Source organism: Suillus plorans (assembly GCF_016647745.1).
Source record: "Suillus plorans strain S12 chromosome Unknown HD556scaffold_53, whole genome shotgun sequence".
In the NCBI taxonomy this organism is placed as follows: Eukaryota; Fungi; Basidiomycota; class Agaricomycetes; order Boletales; family Suillaceae; genus Suillus; species Suillus plorans.
Genome location: NW_024537437.1, coordinates 198469 through 222920, shown reverse-complemented (window position 1 = coordinate 222920; position 24452 = coordinate 198469). Strand labels below are relative to the sequence as shown.

General features: G+C 44.1%; 4 protein-coding genes and 1 non-coding gene across 5 annotated transcripts; 3 read left to right on the top strand and 2 right to left on the bottom strand.

Annotated features, from left to right (window-relative positions):
• Positions 1–1933: 1933 nt before the first annotated feature.
• HD556DRAFT_1310895 (uncharacterized protein) lies at positions 1934–6588 on the bottom strand (the record flags this gene model as incomplete). The annotated part of the gene is made up of 19 exons (XM_041300470.1): positions 1934–2155; positions 2212–2451; positions 2502–2984; positions 3037–3468; positions 3517–3624; positions 3682–3828; positions 3887–3979; positions 4037–4159; positions 4222–4433; positions 4490–5002; positions 5111–5135; positions 5157–5222; positions 5346–5596; positions 5787–5915; positions 5971–6047; positions 6098–6169; positions 6262–6333; positions 6391–6463; positions 6549–6588. 19 exons carry the CDS (start codon positions 6586–6588, stop codon positions 1934–1936), a joined length of 3378 nt encoding a protein of 1125 aa, XP_041157096.1.
• Positions 6589–8150: 1562 nt separating this feature from the next.
• On the top strand, positions 8151–14221 carry HD556DRAFT_1242888 (uncharacterized protein; the record flags this gene model as incomplete). The annotated part of the gene is made up of 5 exons (XM_041298325.1): positions 8151–8396; positions 9502–9632; positions 10094–10785; positions 10918–12806; positions 12878–14221. Coding segments are annotated over 5 exons (4302 nt in total), but the record flags the coding sequence as incomplete, so codon positions are not given.
• Positions 14222–15253: 1032 nt separating this feature from the next.
• Positions 15254–15327, top strand: HD556DRAFT_t89. Its single transcript has one exon. It is a non-coding gene; the product is annotated as a tRNA-Gln (tRNA).
• Positions 15328–20712: 5385 nt separating this feature from the next.
• HD556DRAFT_1310893 (uncharacterized protein) lies at positions 20713–21714 on the top strand (the record flags this gene model as incomplete). The annotated part of the gene is made up of 4 exons (XM_041300469.1): positions 20713–20775; positions 21097–21246; positions 21323–21526; positions 21679–21714. The coding sequence occupies 4 exons, from the start codon at positions 20713–20715 to the stop codon at positions 21712–21714; spliced, it is 453 nt and encodes a 150-aa protein (XP_041157094.1).
• Positions 21715–22426: 712 nt separating this feature from the next.
• Positions 22427–24002, bottom strand: HD556DRAFT_1446460 (uncharacterized protein; the record flags this gene model as incomplete). The annotated part of the gene is made up of 5 exons (XM_041307094.1): positions 22427–22695; positions 22747–22964; positions 23016–23290; positions 23407–23555; positions 23606–24002. The coding sequence occupies 5 exons, from the start codon at positions 24000–24002 to the stop codon at positions 22427–22429; spliced, it is 1308 nt and encodes a 435-aa protein (XP_041157093.1).
• Between the last annotated feature and the right edge of the window lie 450 nt (positions 24003–24452).

The window sequence follows — 24452 nt, the reverse complement described above, 5'->3', positions numbered from 1 at the left end:
CCTTGCGCATGAATCCCAGTCAAAACCCGCAACAGGCTGAGCCATGCTGAGCCACGAGAATACAGAGGGAAGCCACGCTGAGCCATGTTTAGACAGACTTTGGTTCGTTTTTCCAGGTCACGTCATGTAAACAAATTAGCTACGAACCCAGAAAGGCAACATCATTGGCAACAACACTTACTTGTCTCGTCGTTCACCATATTTGCTGTATCTAGGCTGTAAAGTACGAGAAGCATGCAAAGCAACTTTGCTGTTTGTGCTTTCCCTATCTTGCAGTCTTTGGCCCCATTCATTGATGCATCTGAAATCTTACTATTGCAACTGTACCAGGAAGTGCGGGGGAGTCCACAAGGAAATTACTCGGGTGTTATTTGCATGTCACTGTCGTTTGCTCATTCTGTTGTTTCGATCCATTACTCTGTCCAATGCAAGTGTCCGCGTTGCTACAGGGCTATCCATGCTGATTTATGTAAACTCGTTCCGAAGTCGTACAGGGATATCCAGGAAGTGGTTCAAATATCCATACTCAGCCAGGTTTCCTAAGCGGGCTGGCTGAACATGGCTGAGCCTGTTGCGGGTTTTGACTGGGCATGAATACGGATAGGTGCAAGCTTGAGGTCAGCAGAGATTTTCCTATTGCCCATGGACGAAAGCTCAAAGTTTGTAGCAGTGTTGTGTAAATTTAGGTAAATTTTCACTAAGTCCTTCCTTGTTGTTATATGTTTTGGATTTGCGCCAGTGCAATTATATTTGCACGCAGCTGTAATTAAAATATGTTGAAGATTGAGGAAGGTGTCAAACCATGATTTATTTAACTGTGCAAAAGAACATTTGCTCTGAAATAAGAGGATGAGCACTCACAGAATGTTGCGAGCGCACGCGAGATTGAAGGTTGAGATATGGACTGCATCATAACGTACCGCTTGTCAGGATAAAAAAGTGGGATTATATGTTCATTGAAACACTTATGGGTTCACACATAAGTAGACATGCCAATCACTCAGGCAGGAAGCATAGATAACTACGACAGTCGCCTACCGTAGCATGCCAGAGCGACAGCTCAAATCCCCTGTAAGGAGCTACGGCAAGGAGGTGGGACGCGTCGAAGAGTGATACGAACAGCACGGACATATCGCGCGACCGTCGACAACAGCCAGACACCTATAAAGGTGCTAAGCGCGAGAGTCGCCCCATCATACCATGTCAGAGCGACAGCTCAAAACTCCCGTAAGGAGCTACGGCAAGGAGATGGGACGCGTGCAAGAGTGATGCAAACAGTACAGACACATCGTGCGACTGTCGACGACAGCCATTTACGCCCATAAAGGTGCTAGACACGAGTGTCACTTCTCACATGATGCCAGAGCGACTGCTCTTTGCCACCCTAAGGAGCTACGACAATGTGAGAAGGAAGTGGATTGGGAAGAGAACAAATCGAGCGGAAGTTGAAATTCAACGCCTTTTTGAACCACTTGATATTTCCACGCCACATATAATTACATAAGATGACGTCACTGAGATTACATCTGAGACGCAGCCTGTAAAGTCCCATTGATGCATATTTCAACCCATTTCTCTGTTGTGTGAATGATGGACAGTTTCTGAATAAAAACACAAATATAAATAAGGATAAAGCTCTATTCATTCAAAACAAAGCGAATTTGTTTCATAATTTGCATACATTGCATATGAACCACATGTATAAAGTTTAGTTACAAATACATATTTTCGTATCGGTAGTCATTCAGAAACTGCATGTAACGAATTTACAAAGCAAAATTTACAGGTTAGCATTCTGTATCACTTTAAGGATTCCATCCTTCATCTCTGCAATATTTGCCACATAGAATGAAGTTAAGTATGATATTAGTTATTCCCCCGATGGTCTTTCATGATTTTTGCCAATACCCTAAATCCAGGTTCATATTTGACATCAGCTCCTGGATGCAAGAGTCGGAGCTTGCATAGATATCGAATCACATCTGCCATAGCTTTGACGCTGTTGATACGCTTCTTGAGAAACGCGTAACGTCAGCAACGTGTCATTTAGGTCCACAAAAAGGAAATTCACAGATATGTGTATTTCAAGAGCAATGGTTAAAGATGATGCATCCTCTAAGGCACGGGTGGACAGCTCAACCAGGACGTGGTGTGCCTGGTGTCAAATGAAAGAATATCAGCACGATAGCAGGGTCTACCGCTATTACGCACCAATGGAGATAGTGACATGTCCTTTGCTTCCAACGCAACCTTGCAGTCGAGGGCGACATCTTCAAGCCAAAATTCAATCTTCATTAACGATGCTGCTGCAGTGATTGTGGAATCAGACAGGGATTTCGTCGTCAATGCAGACGCGATAAATCGTGCTATATTCAACAGTGAGTTGTACTGTGATGCGGTGTTCTTTTGGATGAAGTCGTCTCTCATCGGATCAAGGAGAAAGAGGTGTATCTATGCGGTCACATTATGTTAGAATCTACAGAAACGCGTGAAATCCTTACAGACGGTGAAATTGTTGTGGAATCCAATCCCTTTATCAGGTCTTCTATGGTATAATTGACACCTGGCGATAGAGTCCTCGCCTTTTTCTTGGGTTGAACCAGTGGGCCAGCGAATATTACCGGTCGTCCAGTGCGAGGCCGATCTTTAACCACATCATGCTGTGATACCGAGTTTTCATGGCGCCGTTTCTGGGTTGGTACTGTAGCACATGTGACCTTCTTGACATTCCTGGCCCTTAATCTGGTGCGAGGGACAGTATCATGATCACTAGGGGGGTCGCTATGATTGTCTTGTGTAGTATATATTGTGGGAGCTTGAGATTGGCAGTCAGCAATGTTGACAGTTGTTGGCGTCGAGGCTGCTGCAGATTGGTTGTCGGAGTCCATAGTAAACAATGGCTCTGTAGTGTGTATTGAAATGTGCGATTGATCTGTAGAGCAGTCATTATGGTCCTCTGATGGTAACACATTTTCAGTGTTAGTCTGAATAAACGAGATAAGCATGTTCAGAAAGGTTGAGCGGGAAATTTCATACTTCATAGTCGTGTGTGAGGGAGCAGTTGAGCGATGTGATGTGTGCGGTATCAGTGCCCATGTCCCCAGGATCCAACTGCGACTCTATATCGCACTGTACACCACACTCAATACGCATGTCTGACAGATGCGGGCCTCGAGCCGCACAAACGAAAAAATCTGCAATAGTCTGCCGCTCCTCTGCTATGGCTTGTATAGCACGAAGGAATTTGAACATCCCAGAAATTTCGTGGAATTCCTCATAGGTGGCTTGACATTCAGACCCATGCTGAATAGCATCATCGAGTGGGGTGTCCTCGTCCAGTCCATAGAGTTCACGTATCCGCACGACAATGTGTGCAATTAACCATCGTGAAAGGTCTACCCGAATGCTGGGAACGCCCATCGAACCAATAGCTCGTTTGCAATAGCCCCAGTCAAACGGCAGTGGGAACTTGAAATGGTCCGTCAGATGAAGTACAATCGTGGTTGATGTACATACTGGCTTCAACACGGAACCTGAGGAATTTGTCTTTTTAGCAAGACTTGATACACGAGTACTATCATCAGTAGCCTGTCCGATATTCAACATCGAGTTTTCATTCGGTGGCTAGAGGTGCGTCTGTGAGTATATATAATGAATGAATACTTGTGCGTTGGAACATACTGCAAAATATGACGCTGCGAATGTATCGTCCACAGCGTTATATATGTTGGTGGAATCGACCACTATCATACTTTCGGTGTCCTGAGGACAAACAATTGGTTCCATGGCGGTATGAACTGAACATGACAAGGGCTGAATATCTTCTTGCTAGCGGAGCACAAGTGTCATGATCCAGCAGTGAAAAAAACATAAATAGGGGACATACCATGAGATGGATAGCTGGTATTGACTGATTAGCCGTGTCCAGTGCGTGACCAACAGTGAGGCTTAATGACCTCTCAGGCTCGAAACCAAGTGGCTAGAGGAGTGTCAGTGAAAACATCCAGTTGATGCGTGATTGTGAGTTATAACGTACTGTGATATCTGGGAATGTGAATATATCGTCCAGAGTGGTGTATATGTCAGTGGAGTCGACCACTGTCATACTATCGGAATACATGGGAGTATCAACTGAACCCAACAGGGGCTGAATATTGTCCTACCAGAGGAGCACAATGAGCACGATTTAGTAGAAGAACAACGTTAAGGAGGGAGACATACCATAGGAAGTGTGACTGATGTTGGTAGAATATCCGTGTCAAGTACACGCGAAATGATAGGGCTTGATGACATCTCATGCTTCTGACTGGAATCCATAGAGACATCTACTGCATCCAGAAGACACTGAAGATCCTCCTCGGAGGCGTAGCCCTGAAATGCCCCACAAATATCGTGCTCATTACAGTTGGCTGTGTGGTAGGATCCCCAGTCGACTATTATCATGCAAAATCAGTGACTGAGATATGTGATTCAACAGCGGCACACTAACGGAACGATATGATATCCTGGCACTCTCGATTCTGTACGGACTTGAAGGTCACCTTATGGCTCTGTTCTATTTTTGCACGACAGAGTTCATGGAAGCCACCGGCCCTGTGGTCCAACCATAGATAGTAATCCAGTGCTGCAGATCTGAAGCCAGCTTGGAGCGGATCAGGCGATCCTCGGGCATCTGCACAAAATGTGATTCGCACATTGTGCATGTATTCCATGATTGAAAGATATGTATCTCGTAGTTGTGAAGCAAGTGGCTGTGATGAGCTAGTCAGGTGGGTCACAATCTTCCTGTAAATACCGAATTTTTTGTTGACAGCTCGAAGGGGCACCCGGTAGTGTGCGGCGATGTGGCCGCTCTCCGAGGGCCGTCCAACCTGAAAAACCTTTAATAAACACTCCCCATCCACGTCTTCGATCGTCCCCTTTGATTTCATGAGGGTTCTTGCATTGCGGCTGCTCCAGTGCCGGAAGCGAAAGAAGGGATCCATTGATGGTACAAAGTACACTACACGTCTCATGTAAAAACAAATTAGGGTTGCATATAGCACTATAACACATGGGGAACCGCAAAAATCGGATCATGATCATTTAATAGTACCGCCTTATTACATACAGCCATACCGCCTCATTACATACAACTATGCAACATCATTACATACACAGCCTTTATGGAATATTTTGTGATTCTCTGTGATTAATGTAACTTGTTTGACGCGAATCTCAACCTTGCCAGAGATTAAATTATGTTAGGCATACGAAAATTTGTATGTATTGAAGACAGACTTGAAAGTTCAGCACAACGCATCTGCGCAGCATGGACACATATAATAACTAAAACCCTCAGAAACCTCAGAACCCTCGTAATCTGTTTCTGTTAGGCTAGCCTTCCATCCATTTGGAAGTTTCCCATTAACCCTAACCTCTTTCAAGAGTGATCTGGCGCGGGAATAGATCCATCCATTGCCAACCACACCATATGGTCCACCGCGGCAAATGGGCATGATTAAAATAGCGACGAAGTCTTCCTCCAGCTGAATACCATCATATGTCGCTGGCAGCTTGGATTCTGGAACTTGATCGGTATGGAGTTCCAGAGCATCTAGACACTCGTTAGTGAACCATTGTTTGCATTTCCTACAGTATCTCTGGGAAATGCTGGGAGAGTACAGCATAAGATTGCATCCATCACAGCGACACTGCGATGCTCGCTGTGTGTTCTGTGGATGATATGGACTTCAATTCAACAGGGATGGATACCACAAGGAATACCCTTACATTGAGGTGCACACCATCAATGTTCACATCTTTCCGGTGCCTAGCAAATTTTATCGTGACATTCCACCGATGATATGGGGTCTCAGGGGGTACTGGATGTTGTGCAAGGTTACATTCATCATACTTGATAATTGTAGCATGGTCTGACATGAATAGAAAATGCGTCAAACTGTGTGCAATATATGGAATGACACGCACCCTCAATGCACATCATATCAACCAATGAAATGTGGTCACTGAGCACTAGCTCATATTCACCGATAGATTCAGCCAGGCTGTCTTGAGCGTCAGATATCTTGCTCTCTGGTGGAAATAATTTTATTACTCTACCCCGGCATCCTCCAGGTCGACGCGTCTATAATACCACTGAATGTCCAGCCAGACATCCTTGATAAGACTACATCAGCAAGTCATATCATCTGCATTTTAAAAACGCTGACATGGGTTTTTTCTCGTGGTCTCAAATAGATTTTGGAGACTTTGCCATACCAATATGACATGATGGGAAGGCTGCCGTCTGTTTTTGTCACCGCCCTTGCGTCATCTGGGAATATTGCAACACTGAAATGATTTGTGTCAACATCTTGATACACGAATAAATAAATCTTTGACACGCACGATTCCCCAACCCTAAGTATGAGACGATTCAAGTCGTTTGTGGCACATGAATCATCTTCCGTGCTGTAGACCCCTGTAAATAACATAAAGTAACTCAGGTTCAAGGCATTGATTCACAGATCATTGGGAGTCAGGGTACATACATTCAAAGGACCTACAGGTCCGCAATCGACGAGTATTTGGCTGACTGCCACGCATGGGGGGTAATTTTCTGCGATTGACATGTGATGCAGAGCTAATGATTGACAGACGATGAGACATTGAGAGTGAGGAAAAATAAATTGGGTAGAATTGACACGGTGCCCGTGCAAATATGGAGTGAAGTCAACTAGGAGGCCTCTCAGGTGTCGGAACTGCCATATTTAAGAATCCCACATGGTTGAATATTGCAGCTAATTAATTTTTAACGCCTAAAATTGCATAGGCACTGCTGACTCTAGCATAGCCCCAAGTATATAGCTTTAAACCGGTTTAGATAACCCGTTCCGAACAATGGAGCTGCATACTGTACATCGTACGTAATTTGATCCATTAGGCTTTCAAAATGGGGGTGCGCAATTAGACTTGGATATATCAAGCATTATACCTGAAAATTTTGTCTTACGTTTACCGGAAGCATTAAAAAGGCTCCCAAGATCCGAAGCATCATGTGGAATCAATCGCATCGAGTGTTAGCAATTTACGGAATTCCAATCCGAGGAGACCGGATGTTCATATCAGTAGTCTGCATTCATATCTACATTTATAAATTTGCCTCGACTCAGACTCTCTAACCAGCGCGATGGAGCAGGAAGATACACTTAACATCATGGAGGATATTTTGGCCTGTGGCATCCTAAATTCCAGCCCACACAGCAAGAAAGCAGAAAGGCCTCCTTTTCAACCCACGACATCTGATGCAGGCGATGATGGGTGGAATACGGACATAGATATATCTGGCCTTCTTGTGGCCATAGAGAACTGTGGAATACTGGATACTGGAGAGGCTAGCATAATACAAAATAAACGTTCGCGAGGAAGGCCAAAAAAGAAAGTGATGAAAAGAACAGTGAATCGTGAGTCGGTCAATCGGAATCACCTATCTATATAAATGAAAATTTGGTACAGCCAGCTGTAAAGACCAGGAATCTGCTTCAGTGGGTTTGGTATCATCAGCTGCTATCAATGAATGCAATTCCCACATCCGTGTAATACGTGCTACAATCAGCCCAGTCCCTGAGGACCTACCTGGAGATAGAAAGATAGTCAAAGTCAGGAACAGTAATGCAAAAAATACTCGATTGAAAGGAGTCCTTTTTGCTGGACAGGATAAAAATATCGGAAGCACGGATGACACTCAATCAACCAGGCTTCAAACAACAAAGAAAGCTCGAGGACGTCCAAAAAAGCGGGTGGTGGGTCAGTAATTTTGTATGACATAAGGTCAACATATTTGAACATTAAATTCCAGGAAGGTCCGGAGAGAATCATTTAAAAATGGGCGTTGATAGTGATCTACATGGTCATAGCATGGGTGAGGACAGAAGCCCCTCAGGGCCTTATTTGATTGATATAGATAGAAAATGACGCTGACTTGCCTTAGAAAATTTCGATTCGCAAAAAAAAAAAGTGGATGATGAAGAGCATCGGACAAACCCATCAGAATCACAGATTATCCAGTCGCTGTCACAAGTTCCAGGTACACAGACCATTACTGACATTGATTGTGAGTGTATCTCTACAAGGAATATTGATATAAATAATTTTTAATTAAAGACACAGCTCATGCAATGTCACGACCAACTATTTGGACAGATGCCTGGAACAATTTGCATACCCTTCGATCAAACATGTGGATTGATGCGACAGTGGCAAACTTTTATCTTTCACATGTCTGGTATGATCGGCAAGCCCAATCCTGCATGAGATATCTGGACATGTATGCAGCTATGGCTATTGACCTATGCGCCGATGAGCTGGAAAGCATAAGGAGGAACCACTTCATCCCTCAAAACGCTACATGTACTGTAGTTCCTGTGGGATTTGTCATCCACAAATGGGACCATTTCTTCACCGTCATATTTGACTATCAACGACGTACAGCACACATCCTTGGCCGCCATATTTCAAATGATACAATGCATGTCGATGGCACCAACCGAGATGAATGGAAGGCATGGGGAGGACCTGGATATTGGACGACCGTTGCAGCACTCCATGGTTGGACGGCAGGAGATCCTACCGATGTTAGCATCAGAGCTCAAAACTGGGAGCAAAATGGAGTAGACTGTGGCCCTATAGCATGCTCTGTGCTTGAGCAAATTCTGACAGCTGGGTTGGACAGAGACGGGAATGTGCCGCCAGTACACATACACTGTGGGCACACACTGCGCATGAAGATATTCCGCATTGTTTCTGCGCAGATTGCGATCAGGTGCAGAGACTACATTGTGCTCCTAGAAAATGCCGAAGCACAGTGTACATCTCACGAAATTCCTGATGAAGATATCATCTATGCAATCCAGCATAAGAAGTATCCTATAGAATGTCAAGGTCTGCTAGATGAATTGGCCGCCTCAAGTGCTATATGCGAAGCATGCAGACACCCGACATTAATCAATATGACTAGGAGTCGCTTTCGCACCAAAAAATATTACCATGAAATCTCATATGATGATAACAATCAATTGGAGGATCAGGAGGGAGTGGATGAATATAATATACCACAGGGTAAGTTCAATAAAATTTCGCCTGAGATGGATCACTGTAGTAACATTTTGCGCATTCCCGAAATTATTTCATAGAGTCATCATACACCACGCAGACCAGTCACATCTCACGCACACATCGATGGGGTCATGGACAGAAAGCTAGAAAATCTTATGCGATCCGTGTTACTGTCAGCCCTGTACCAGGAAGTAACATTACACCAGCATCTGCAGCATATGTGAAGGCCAATGGAAATTCCACACATGTAACTCAGAAGAATATTAAAGGCCGTCCAAAAACAAAATCTGTGCATTCCCGTGGGGCAGGTTTGTCTTCATTTGATACATGATATACAAGCCTGCTAACTGTTAGGTTACAGGACAGAAAAAACTGGTGCATATTAAGAAGGCTGTGGGATGGGAGGATAGCTATGAATTCGAGTACATCGCACATGAGAACCGTTACAAATCGGGAGATGAAGGAGGACAAAAGGACTATGAAGGACCACATTGTGAGCGCTCAAATAATCTCACAGCTGATTTGAGGAACTCAATGTTTGTAATGCAGCCTCACGCGATAGGAGACATGATGATGAAGCATACTGCCCGACTCCACCATCTGAGACATCATCTGAGAGAGCAATACCAGATCACGAATATAGACCTACACCATCACAGCAAGATGAGCTACAATTACCACCAATCGATGGAAAAAAGACTGTAATGGTTGAACCAACGGAGGAGGAAATAGCATGTGAGTTCGCATTGGTGTGTGGTCAATGAATACACAGTTATAACTCAATCACAGCTTGTGCAATGGCCAGACCAATTGTTTGGACGTCTGCATGGCACAACTGGAAAACACTCGGACTAAATGAATGGCTTGATGCGACAGTAGCAAACTTTTATTTGTCCAATGTGTGGTATGAGATGCTGGGCAGGTCATGCATGAGATATGTGGACTTGTATGCAGCCATGGTGGATCAGATGATGGATGAAGAACTGGAGCTCTTCAGGAGGAGCCATTTCTTGCCTCAGAGAGGCACATGTCCTGTGGTCCCTGTCGGATTCATAGTCCATCATTCCGATCACTTCTTCGCAGTCATTTTTGACTATCGACGATGCACAGCGCATGTCATGGGTCGCCATATTCCTGACTCAGTAATGGACGTCGATGAAGTGGATTTACATGATTGGAATGATTGGAGTGGGCCACAATACTGGAGGAGAATTGCATCGCTTCATGGCTGGAGTACAGGGGATGTCAGCGATGTGTCCGTGATACACAAGGATTGGACACAGAATGGAGTGGACTGTGGTCCTATTACTTGCTCCATGCTTGAGCAATGCCTCACCTCAGGATTAGATGAGCATGGCAACCTGCCAGCGCTTCAAGTCCAATGCGGCCACATACTGCGCATCACCATGTTGCATAAAATCGCCGGGCGCATCAAACTCAGCTGCAGCGACTACCTGATTCTACTGGACGGTCCGCAAGATTATTGGAGAGAGGATGATGTGCCAGATGAAGATGTTATCTCTGCGATTCAAAATGGGCGGCACCAGGCTGAGTGCCTCGAGCTCATGCGTAAATTGACTATCTTGAGCGCCACTTGCTCGATGTGTCAACGTCCCATTCTACACCAGGATAATGAAATCCCCTCCCAAAATGAGGATAATGGAGATATGAACCTAGTCGATCAGGATGGTTTGGATGCTGAATGGAGCGAAGGCGAGGATACACTCGGCATTTCCCTACCTGCAGCCAGGAAGGTGCATCTTGCAAAGTTGTTGAAAGCGAACAAACAACTAGCAGGATCCCGACACCGCAATTCAATAGTCCCTCGCTCTGTTGGAACACACCTCGAATTGGAACCAGAGATACTACCTCATGTAAATTATGCAGGCGACTCCCAACGCTCCAAATCTGCCTTAGCATCTCGGAGGCGAGTGAAAAACTTGAATCTAGGAAGCAACAAACGATTTCCACGTCCAATTCCACCACTCCCCCTTTCTGCATATTCAGGTAGGAGGTGGCTCAAGGATGACCTCGCATTCGACGATTATGAAGGTGGGCCTACAATCGAGATGTTGATAAAACCCAGGGATATAAATCCAACGACGACGTTGTGTGCTGGGGAAATCCAACTCTCTACTGCCTGGGTAAATTGGGTCGACCATGGATATCGCATCACGCCTAGCTCATTCCATATATTCTATCAATGCGACCCCACGGCCACCATGGACCACATCATGCCTATTGGAACGACCAGCTCCTATGATGCTTCAAATCAGATTCCAGATCGAGTGACGGGTGCATACAGCCTTGCACGCCTCGGTCCATATCAAGAAGCACGGCACACGCATGTTACAGATGTGGAAATCCTCTCTGCTTCCGAACTCATCGATTCAGCGCAATACGACCCCCCTCTGCATGAAGAATGTAGGTTCGGACACAATGCCTTTGTCCGTGGCCACACAAGTCATAGATATGGTGATGGCCCTGCATTATACGTCGACCTGGAAAGAGATTCAATCACATTTTCAGAGGATGAGATAGAGACATCGGTGGACATAGACAGTATAATTTGGACGACAAAGGTGTTCCGATGCAAGGGTTCTGTGGGGATCTACATCACTCCGCCATTTCAAACAAAGCCTGGCATATTCAAGCACAATCACACATATGTCGACATTATAATACCGCAGTCAGAAGAGGATGCCAACAGTCCTGGTGGAAGAATGGAATGGCTGTCCAAAAGATTTCCCATGTCTGCCATCCCTCACGCCTCTATTGGGCGCATATCCTCCGCTTCCTCGACACTCAATCTTTATGTTGCATTCCCAAGGATGATACATCAACATCCGATGAATGGTCGTAGAATCACCCTGATGCCAAAAGAGGTCTTGGATATCTTTTGGGATAGAGTGCTGCTGCCATCCGTAGGAGACTGCACCGACGTCAGCTGGGCGCCTTACCTCAAGCACACTTTGGAGGAGGCAAGATATAAGGCGAGAGGTAGAGATGGACGCAAAGGCGGATGGGGACCTCCAAAGACGATGCCCCTCTCTGATGATGACTTCAGAGATGTTCAGAACCGTATGGAAGCTCGCATACGTGATGGAGGGGGAGAGCTTAGTATGTATGGATCGTTGTTCTTTATTCTGGAGGGAAAGGGAATCAAGCTCCTGACAAAGGATGGACAGAGAGGCCGTTTCTCAGGACCAGAGGAGGCCCTGCGTCGAAATCTGTCCGACCTTGACTGGTCATATATGATGGACCGGAGGCATGGGGAGCTTCTGGTCGATGTGGGCATCTCATTCACGCCTCGCTCTCCAGATGTTCCTGTCGTCGGGGTGTGGAGATTAGATGCGTTGGAGGCATCGTTTGGTGCGGGAGGCTACAAGCGAGGCGAGATACATCACCATAACATGCTGTCCAGATATGGCGCGCTGCAGGCAGAAATGCAACAGGAAAGGTCGCAGCAGACGCACATAGCATTCAGGAGCACCTATAATCTATACTACGAGTCGATCCGCACGAACAACAACCAGGCGAACTTTGCTTCCGACAGCGATGCATACAAGCTATCTCCTTCATACATGGCTGAATGCTTTGACATCATGAAGGTGGTCGATCATTGCAAAGGGAAGACATACGGTGTTAGAGATGAGTATAGGGTCAGTGGTAACGCAGCAAGGATCATGTTGGACAATATAGAAAGCAAGGTCGGTTATTCATACTCCATTCATTCATGATTTTCATGCAAGCTCAATTACCCTGTATAATTTCAATGCAGGCTATTCAATATCTGCAATCAGATCCAATACTATGGATCCCATCCACAATCTGGTTCGAGCTTATCAGGCGACGTGTACGGGAGATTCAAAGGACCCAAATAAGCATTGTAAAAAAGAACCCTCCAAATCTTGGCATCCTGACTGGTCTGCTAAACCACATGCTTCGCTCGACTACATCAACCCCTATCATCTATGACTCCCATGTCCGTGAATCCCTCACCCTCCTTGAATACAGGAATGTACTCGAGACAGCAGGAATGTTTTTCTTGCAGGATTTTGATATAAACAGCGACACATGCTTGGAGGAGGTGCAGCAAATCGATGATGTTAATGTTTTGGGACTTATGGGCGTAACCGCAAAGGCGCAAAGGGACAGAGCAGTGGGAAGGATGGATGCATGGCGAAGCAATGAGTCAGAATCAAAAGATTATCCTCTTGGTCGGACGCCAACCTGGACTAGCCTCAAGACAGCCATCTTACACTCACCTGGGACGATCATGAGAGAATGGTCATGGACGTCCAGGATGTCCAACATTCAACTCACTGTTGGACGTTTGGTCGTAATGTTCACAAGGCATATGTGGCTCATGCTGACGCAAGAAGTCATGAAAGGCATCATACCCTACCCTAACTCGCTTTATGATGCCATGAAGTGCTGGACAATAACAAGCATCGACGATACACTCGCTTCCGTCGCTTTTGAAGCCTGCAATGCTGGTTTACATGACCATACAGGCGTAACTCCAGGTCGCTTGGGTCCCAAGTCAAGAGCCTTTGTGGACAGATGCTCATTATTTTTTCCTGACCCTGATGCTCCCCATAAGAGCAATGCTCAGTGGTGTCTACTGTGGGAAGGAGATGGATACATCGCAGAATTCCATAGGACAATGAAGACATTAGATGGGGATCAGCAGGAGTCGCTAAAGCAAGGTTTACGTGATGTATTTTCTGAACTTCACTGTCTACCTGCGAGTGGTGCGAGGGTGTGGATCCAAAAGAAGGATGCCATAGTATTCATAACAAATCCTGCATTTTACAGGATCGACCGCATTGGAAGAGGGGGCGAGAGTCAGAGGAGAGCTCCAAGAGCGCGTCGGACTATGAAGGTGATCAAAGGAAAGCGCATATTTGCGGCTGATCTGATGGACTCGCAACCATTTGACACCGATGGGAATTTGAGAAGGAAGACAGAGAGGCAAAAGCATCGGGAGATTCACAAAAAGATGACTATGGAAAAGAGAAACAAAAGGGTACCCCCACCCCCACGTCCTCGCAAGTCCAGGCCATTCCCAATGGGTGAATCAGCACATGTGGCGACAGATGATGAAATGGATGTGGATTAGAATATATACATGATGTTATATTATATAGATGCAATGAATTTGAACCTAGTCCTTCCCAACTCCCGATGGACATCTTAACTACTAGACTATCTCTTTGTATAGGGCCATGTAGCTGGAGAACATAGCTCATGCCTTTAGCTATAGCATGGTATTTCCATAGTAGCTCAGAATCCAAGCATGTAGAAAACAGGTGAACCCATCCTGGTGATTCAAGATGAAGCAGATTCTGTGTTACCTGTTCTGACATCTATTCTAGACATGCACCAGTCGCAAAATCACCACCTTCGCCTTCCTCACATCTTTGTCTCTAACTGTAATGACTGGACGGTCTAGTGGTTAAGATGTCACCCCCACAGGTGGAAAGAACTAGGTTTAAAACCTTGTCCTGCCATGATTTCAGCTTTAATTGTAACTGACTCCCTCCATCTGGTCAGAGAGGCAGGAAGCTCTGGACTCTATGAAATTTCTCTTGCTCAATATGCCATTGAGTTGGCTGTGTCTGGCATGGAGGGTGGTAGGAGATGAAGCCAGCTCACGGCTGCATCACGACTCGCATTAATCAAGTATTGCAACATCTGCTGGAGCTGGTTTCATCTTTTACCATCCTCCATGACAGACACAGCCAACTCAATTGCAAATTTGGCAAGAGAACTGTCTCAGAGTCTAGAGCTTCCTGCTTTTCCGACCTGATTGATGAAGATATGAGGTTGGGATGGGTGGGACCGTTGCATGGCGACCATTCTCTATGCCAGACACAGTCAAACAAACGGCAAATTGGGCGAGAGAACTTTCATAGAGTCCAGAGCTTCCTGCCTCTCCTCTAAAGCATGTAGCGAGTTCCTCGTTATCTTGTTTATAATCGAAGACAACACTTCAGAGCTTGATGTATGGAACTGGAAAACAGGTGAACCCATCCTGGTGATTCAAGATGAAGCAGAGTCTGTGTTACCTGTTCTGACATCTATTCTAGACATGCACCAGTCACAAAATCACCACCTTCGCCTTCCTCACATCTTTGTCTCTAACTGTAATGACTGGACGGTCTAGTGGTTAAGACGTCCCCCCCTGGAGTTGGGAAGGACTAGATTCAAATCCTTGTCCTGCCATGATTTCAGCTGTCGATATTTCAACCCTATTTTTGTTTTTCTCATATAAATGAAGATGTGTTGTTTCTTTCTGAGGCTGAATGGAGAGAGAAACTTGTTTTTCTACTCAATGACATCAAGGATGAAGGTGGTAATCTAAAGTGTGGTACTTACCTTCTTGGTGGTTTTGATATCTGTCTATCGTCAAATATTTTTCTAAGGCGGCAAGACAGGCCAACCAATTTGCCATTGAGTTGGCTGTGTCTGGCATGGAGGATGGTAGGAGACGAAGCCAGCTCACAGCTGTGTCACGACTCGCATTAATCAAGTATTGCAACACCTGCTGGAGCTGGTTTCATCTCCTACCATCCTCCATGACAGCCAAATCAATGGAAACTTATATAAGCAGTGCCATCTGCCTCGTCCCAAGATTGATTACCACCTTCACCTTCCTCACCTCTCATCCAAACATGTAGCGATTTTCTTGCTGTCTTACTTATCGTCGAAGACAAAAACTTCAGAGCTTGTCATATGGAAGTGGAAACAGGTGAACTCATACTGGTGAGTCAAGACGAACCAGTTTGAACACTGAAAACATGACAGGACGAGGATTTGAACCTAGTCCTTCACAATGAGTTCACCTGTTTCTCATTTCCACATGGCAAGCTATTAAGTGTTGTCCTGCCATGATTTCAGCTTTTTGTCTGAGTCACAAAAGTCATGTTGGTCAGTTCAGTTCAGTTGGCTGGCTGCATCTGTTCAAGTTTCATATTTTGTGTGTTCATGTGATTGGCCAGACTTGAAGCAGAAATTGTTTTGAATATGATATAACCTGCTTAATGCACTGGAAACATGAGTTTGTCCATGAAAAATAACCACCTCATTGTGCTGCCTCCGCATTTTTTCTGCTTATGTAAGCAGACCCACCTCGAGCAATGATTGATTTTTTCAACCTTCATATGACTTGCTTGGCTTCAAATAGACGTTTCACTTGGGGGTATTGAGTCCTCTGAACACGATGGTAATGCCCTTTTCATTCAAAAAAATCACATTTAAAAGTTATGAATGTCTGTAATGCTGTGTTGCTAACAGTACCAACTATTTTCACTTTTTGACTTGGTGATTCTTGGGGCATTTGAGGTTGGTTGCCACCCCTCCATGAGGGTCAAACTGTTGTTAACAGTAACAACTATTTTCGCTTCTGGGGGTATTTTTGGTTGGTTGCCACCCCTTCATGAGGGTCAAACTGTTGCTAATAGTACCAACTATTTTCGCTTCTGAGGGCTTTTTGACTTGGTGATTCTGGAGGCATGTTTGGTTGGTTGCCACTCCTCCATGAGGGTCAAACTGTTGCTAACAGTACCAACTATTTTCGCTTCTGGGGGCTTTTTGACTTGGTGATTCTGGGGGCATTTGAGGTTGGTTGCCACCCCTTCATGGGGGTCAAACTATTGCCAACAGTACCAATATATCACTCGCATGGCTCGATCTCAGGCTCATTATGAAGGTAATTGATCCATATATATAGAGCAGCAACAGAAATACTTGATCTTGCAAAGTCTTGGTATAAGTGAGTCCAAGTCCACCGCTTTTGCTTATGTAAGCTGTGTCACCCCTGTCATGCTGCCTCACTCAATGATTGATTTTTTCAGCCTTCGTGTGACTTGTCTGGCTTCATGTTGAACTTGATCTAGAGGTTATTGACCAATCTGAATGAGATGGAAATGCGAATTTGATCTGAAAAAATCAGGTTTGAGAGTCATGCTACCCCCTCCCCCCACCTACTTCACCAAGAGGCATGACTTCATGTCAATAATGATGTGAAAAGGATGTTCCCAGTATTTAAGGATCATATTAATAGATTGGAGATGGCTTCATAGTGTTCTGAACCAATATGGAATGTGATGTGCAAGTTTGCCTGATACCCCCCTCAAAGATCGATTTTTCTAGGCTTCCCATGTCTTGCTAGGACTCCACAAGTATGTTTCCTGGGGGTTCTTGATGCCTCTGAACACGATGGTAAAGCTAGTTGTGTCAGGAAAAATCAAGCTGTTGAGATATGCAGGGTCCCCCTCCCCCCCCAAACTCATATATCTTGATATTATGTAAATACCGGTATATAGAAGGATGTTCCTACTGTTTTATGATCATATAAATCGATTGAAGATGGTTCAAGAGTGTTTTGAATCCATCCTGAGACAAATATGGAAGTTTTCCTGGTACCCCCCCCAAAGATCGATTTTTACAGGCTTCCCATATCTTGCCAGGACTACAAAAGTATTTTTCCTGAGAGTTCTTGATGCCTCTGAACACGATGGTAAAGCTAGTTTTGTCAGGAAAAATCAGGTTGTTGAGATATGCAGGGTCCCCCTCCCCCCCAAACTCATATATCTTGATATTATGTAAATACCGGTATATAAAGAAATGTTCCTACTGTTTTATTATCATATAAATCGATTGGAAATGGTCCCAGAGTGATTTGAGTCCATCCTAATTAACATATGGGAGTTTTCCTGATACCCCCCTCAAAGATCGATTTTTCTAGGCTTCCCATGACTTGCTTGTCCTCTAAAAGTATTTTTCCGGAGTGCTCTTGATGTCCCTAAACACGATGGTCAAGCCCGTTTTGTCAGGAAAAATCAGGTTGTTGAGATATAGAAGGTCCTCCTCCCCCCTCCTACCTCATATATCTGACTATGGTCACTTTTAGCTCAAAACCGATACTGTAAATAATGGTCCTGGTGCTTTTAAGACGTAGAAATCGATTGGTGATGGTCCCAGGGTCTCTGGAGGTCGAAAATATTGAGTTTGGTCACAGGTATGAAAAAGTCAGTATTTGGACTTTATCTCCACATCCCAACCGCCGTTTTCTTTCATTCCGGGCTCATATTGATCCTTGGGAATCCCTCTAACATATGTACCAGCCCAAGAAGAGAAAAAAGTTTTGAACTTTGTAACCTATTTCTGTTTTGACCATATAAGTCCTCTGAACACGATGGTAATGCCCTTTTCATTCAAAAAAATCACATTTAAAAGTTATGAATGTCTGTAATGCTGTGTTGCTAACAGTACCAACTATTTTCGCTTTTTGACTTGGTGATTCTTGGGGCATTTGAGGTTGGTTGCCACCCCTCCATGAGGGTCAAACTGTTGTTAACAGTACCAACTATTTTCGCTTCTGGGGGTATTTTTGGTTGGTTGCCACCCCTTCATGAGGGTCAAACTGTTGCTAATAGTACCAACTATTTTCGCTTCTGAGGGCTTTTTGACTTGGTGATTCTGGAGGCATGTTTGGTTGGTTGCCACTCCTCCATGGGGGTCAAACTGTTGCTAACAGTACCAACTATTTTCGCTTCTGGGGGCTTTTTGACTTGGTGATTCTGGGGGCATTTGAGGTTGGTTGCCACCCCTTCATGGGGGTCAAACTATTGTCAACAGTACCAATATATCACTCGCATGGCTCGATCTCAGGCTCATTATGAAGGTAATTGATCCATATATATTGAGCAGCAATAGAAATACTTGATCTTGCAAAGTCTTGGTATAAGTGAGTCCAAGTCCACCGCTTTTGCTTATGTAAGCTGTGTCACCCCTGTCATGCTGCCTCACTCAATGATTGATTTTTTCAGCCTTCATGTGACTTGTCTGGCTTCGTGTTGAACTTGATCTAGAGGTTATTGACCAATCTGAATGAGATGGCAATGCTGATTTGATCTGAAAAAATCAGGTTTGAGAGTCATGCTACCCCCTCCCCCCACCTACTTCACCAAGAGGCATGACTTTATGTCAATAATGATGTGAAAAGGATGTTCCCAGTGTTTAAGGATCATATTAATAGATTGGAGATGGTTTCATAGTGTTCTGAACCAATATGGAATGTGATGTGCAAGTTTGCCTGATACCCCCCTCAAAGATCGATTTTTCTAGGCTTCCCATGTCTTGCCAGGACTCCACAAGTATGTTTCCTGGGGGTTCTTGATGCCTCTGAACACGATGGTAAAGCTATTTGTGTCAGGAAAAATCAAGCTGTTGAGATATGCAGGGTCCCCCTCCTCCCCTCAAACTCATATATCTTGATATTATGTAAATACCGGTATATAGAAGGATGTTCCTACTGTTTTATGATCATATAAATCGATTGAAGATGGTTCAAGAGTGTTTTGAATCCATCCTGAGACAAATATGGAAGTTTTCCTGGTACCCCCCCCAAAGATCGATTTTTACAGGCTTCCCATGTCTTGCCAGGACTACAAAAGTATTTTTCCTGAGAGTTCTTGATGCCTCTGAACACGATGGTAAAGCTAGTTTTGTCAGGAAAAATCAGGTTGTTGAGATATGCAGGGTCCCCCTCCCCCCCCAAACTCATATATCTTGATATTATGTAAATACCGGTATATAAAGAGATGTTCCTACTGTTTTATTATCATATAAATCGATTGGAAATGGTCCCAGAGTGATTTGAGTCCATCCTAATTAACATATGGGAGTTTTCCTGATACCCCCCTCAAAGGTCGATTTTTCTAGGCTTCCCATGACTTGCTTGTCCTCTAAAAGTATTTTTCCGGAGTGCTCCTGATGTCCCTAAACACGATGGTCAAGCCCGTTTTGTCAGGAAAAATCAGGTTGTTGAGATATAGAAGGTCCTCCTCCCCCCTCCTACCTCATATATCTTACTATGGTCACTTTTAGCTCAAAACCGATACTGTAAATAATGGTCCTGGTGCTTTTAAGACGTAGAAATCGATTGGTGATAGGTCCCAGGGTCTCTGGAGGTCGAGAATATTGAGTTTGGTCACAGGTATGAAAAAGTCAGTATTTGGACTTTATCTCCACATCCCAACCGCCGTTTTCTTTCATTCCGGGCTCATATTGATCCTTGGGAATCCCTCTAACATATGTACCAGCCCAAGAAGAGAAAAAAGTTTTGAACTTTGTAACCTATTTCTGTTTTGACCATATAAATTTCCAAAGGCTAGAAACAAAGTCAGGTCGAATATGCTAAATCCCAGTGGGCTTCATAGGAAAAGTGTAGGGAAAAACAGAGGGTTGGTCTGGTGAAAAATAGGGGATGCATCAACACACATCCAAAAAAGCTTCTCCCCATTATTTTAAATGTTTCTCAAGATGATGGACCAAGTTTAGAAGGACCAGGAATTTTTTGTGAGGTGGTAAGCTTGGTACACCTGGAGATCAGGGGGTGGTCTGGCACTGGAGGTCCCATGCTGTAGCAAATAGCAAAACATGTTTCTCCCTATTATTTTAAAGTTTGCTGAAGATAATGGACCAAGTATTGAAAGACCAGGAATTTTTTGTAAGGTGGTGAGCTTGGTTCACCTGAGGGTCAGGGGTGGTCTGACACCAGAGGTCCTATGCTGTAGCAAATAGCAAAACAAGTTTCTTCCCACCATGTTAAAGGGCATGGAAGATAATGGACCAAGTTTTGAGACACCAGGAATTTTTTATGAGATGGTAAGCTTGTGTCACCTGGGGTCGGAGGTGGTCTGACACCAGAGGTCACAAACATCAGTAAATAACCAAACAACTTTCTCCACACCATTTTGAAGGCCACAGAAGATGATGGATAAAGTTTTGAAAGATCAGGAATTTTTTGTGAGACAGTGGGCTTGATGCATCTGGAGGTCAGGGGGTGGTCTGGCCCTGGAGGTCCTACACTGAAGAAAACATGAAAGCAAGTTTCTCTCCACTATTTTAAAGGCCAGTAAAAATGATGGACCAAGTTTCAAAAGGATAGGAATTTTTTGTGAGGTGGTGGGCTTGATGCATCTGAAGGTTTGGAGTAGTCGGACACCAGAGGTCACAAACATCAGCAAACACCCAAACAAGTTTCTCCCCACCCTTTTAAAGGCCACAGAAGATGATGGACCAAGTCTTGAGACACCAGGAATTTTTTATGAGGTGGTGGGCTTGGTGTATCTGGAGGTCAGAAGGTGGTCTGATATCCAAGGTCACAAACATCAGCAAACACCCAAACAAGTTTCTCCCCACCCTTTTAAAGGCCACAGAAGATGATGGACCAAGTCTTGAGACACCAGGAATTTTTTATGAGGTGGTGGGCTTGGTGCACCTGGTGGTCAGGGGTGGTTGGACACCAGAGGTCATAAACATCAGCAAATACTCAAACAACTCTCTCCCCACCATTTTAAAGGTCACAGAAGATGATAGGATTAGTTTTGGATTGCCAATAATTTTTTGTGATGCTGTATGTCTTCTCCTCCCCCTACATCCACCCATGTTGGTCAAAGATATTGCAAAATTGGTTCAAGATCATGTAGTTACATGACTATGATACATATAGAGCCATCCTAATAAGATTCTAGCCTGTCCCAATAGGGTTATGGGATCCTAATATAGATATTTGGTAGCAAGACATGGTCGGCAGTAAAATGATCATAACTCATGTTCACAACCACCAATTTCCTTAAAAGTTGGTGCAATAGCATCCCAGTGATGTGATCCATGATCTGAGATAGTCAGAATGGCCAATAAATGTACAATGTTATATATAATATATAGCCATAGGGTGTATAATGTCTGTGCGTTAAATAATATCTGGTTTCTCCCCACGCAAGGAGTTTTTCGCTCTGGATCAGTGCGGAGAATCATGAAATACAATGTGTATTTAATTGATTTTTGACCTACATTGGCATGTTACAAAGTGATCTCAGTATCATATAATTTGTGTCTCAATCAATCTTTATCCATCTATTGCATGGAACATAGATGTGTATCGCTCAAAGGAAAGAAGCCGCTGTAGTGAAAAAACATCGCGTTTGCTTAAACATATTTACACATAACGCACTGTCTTATAATGAATTTCCGCGATCTGAAGAGAGTGGACACAATTGTATATATGTAAGCGAACATTCATGGACTACACAGTTATGAAATGTCGATATCGCCACTTCTTAATATATAGTCATACCTGTGAGAGTTATCGCAGAGAAATAGATTTATATCACCACGACATGCTTTGAGACGCGATTCAACTCTCATATATCACCTATTTTTTGGGATGAATATACATATTCACAATACACTGATCACATTGTTAAACCCGACATCTATGAATCTACTGATATACAGTAGAAAATGAGATGATCTATAAGTCTAACTTAAGTTTGAACTGCGTAAGGAGTGCTACCCTATCAATAACTTGACCTGGATCAAACTGATCACCTTTATATAAGATATCTCCTGGACGCTTTCTGTTAGAAACGCCAAGAAACTTAAAAGCAATATCTGCAATATCTGCGCAAGGTTTTGCGGTCTCGGTCTCTTCCACGCACTCATTACTACCGCCCTGAGCGCGATAATGTAGTCGTTTGGTAGCCATGACGCAAAGGCTTAGTAATGATCTCTTGTGCAACACTATTTATTTCATAAGTAGAGTCGTAATCGATGTTAAATATGAATACAGACCTTTCCTTCCGGAGAGATATGGAAGTGCGATTACCATTCGACGCAGCGTCTCCAATGCATGCTCCATGTCTTGATTAGTGGACGTCCTGGCGACCTCCGCGTCGACGTAGCGTGACAGTTCTGTAAGGTGCATACAGGAATAGTTGTAGAAATGTCCTCCAGTGCAAAAGGATGGCACCGGTGTATACACCGCGTGCACAATACCAGGAGGCAGGATCCTTTGAAAGATGAATGTGAGCGAGGAACGAAACATATGTCGTAGAACTGACAGCATATCACCGGGATGTAACGCAATAACCTCGCCATCACAGTGATTTAGAATCCATTCCTTGTGCGTATTATAATCTGCAAGACGAACGGAGAGATGTTGAAGTTGGATGCGATCGCTACTACCTCCTTTCAAATGGAAGATCGCCCAAAACTTGATGCCACTCTCTATCCTAATCCAAGTCAAGGTGCCTTCCGCATCATGGTGAGGATAGGATAAAAACCCCGCGTGGCTCAGCAGTCCCCATCCTTTCGACGTAAAATTTTGGGGATGAATCTTAGACTTTATCTCAACACAGTGTGTCGTTTCATTCCAACCGTGAAGAAGGCCGTGATCGAGGTTACTTCAGAATATGTATTAGGGAGATATAACAACGAAAGTCATATCATTACTTGCCTGAGATATTTGGGCAACGCAGTCTGGGCCAGCGGTATATCAAGAATGCTTTGGATCTTGGTGGGATCGTTTATTGATTCGATAAAGGACTTGATGTTACCGAAAACAATAGGATCGGCGTGATCATTGTATCGTGCCTCTGTATCTACGATCTTTATGAACAAATATGAAAATTAGAACAAAATATGTGTATACCGTGAATAGAAACAGGTCTTAAGGGCGAAATCGAAAAATGTTCGTCGAGATAATCGGTTGTAATGTCATCTTGAGGTTTGTCGTACGGTACTCCTGTAACTTTGACGCATCGGTTTGTCGACAGTGCATCGGAAACGATTGCCATGACGTCAAGATTCTGAAGCGTGTCGCCTGACAGATGTAGGACATTGTTCGAAGTAGATTCACATGTATTTAATTGAGCCATGTATCTGATGAGCGGGATGTCAACGTGGTCGCATAAATTAAGCATGAATTCATTATGAACGGCTGGAAGAACTGTTTTATGTCCATTTTTCCAAGTAATGCATGGGCTCGATCGAGGGACGTTTGTTCCGATGACGCCGATGGTGAGATCAAGTTCTGACTTGAATGGCATTGCGGTCGTTCAATGAACAGGAAATATTCTCAACGGCATTGAAAAATCTATGTCCCCATGCACAATACAGTTGAGGGCAGGCTCTGTGTGATACTCCACCAATAGCTCCGATTGAACATCGGACAATGGGACAATTTTTTCACGTGTGATTGTATTACCCGAAAGGCAAAAGCATAATTAGGAACGTAAATTGGAAGCATTAACAAATGAATATAAATCAGCATATTAACAAGTGTATCTACTGTATTGAACACGGCTAAGCTCTTATTCGCTCGATCTAAACGGATGTACAATATCTGAAACATCATGTAACGGTTTTGGCAACATTTGACCTCGTATGCAACTCCAATATAGTCTATTATGATCAAATAGCTCAACCACGTGCAGGCTAACGTAATTGCCCCTGCGCTTTTATTCTCATGACTTTTTACTCCAGGTATGTTTCAACAT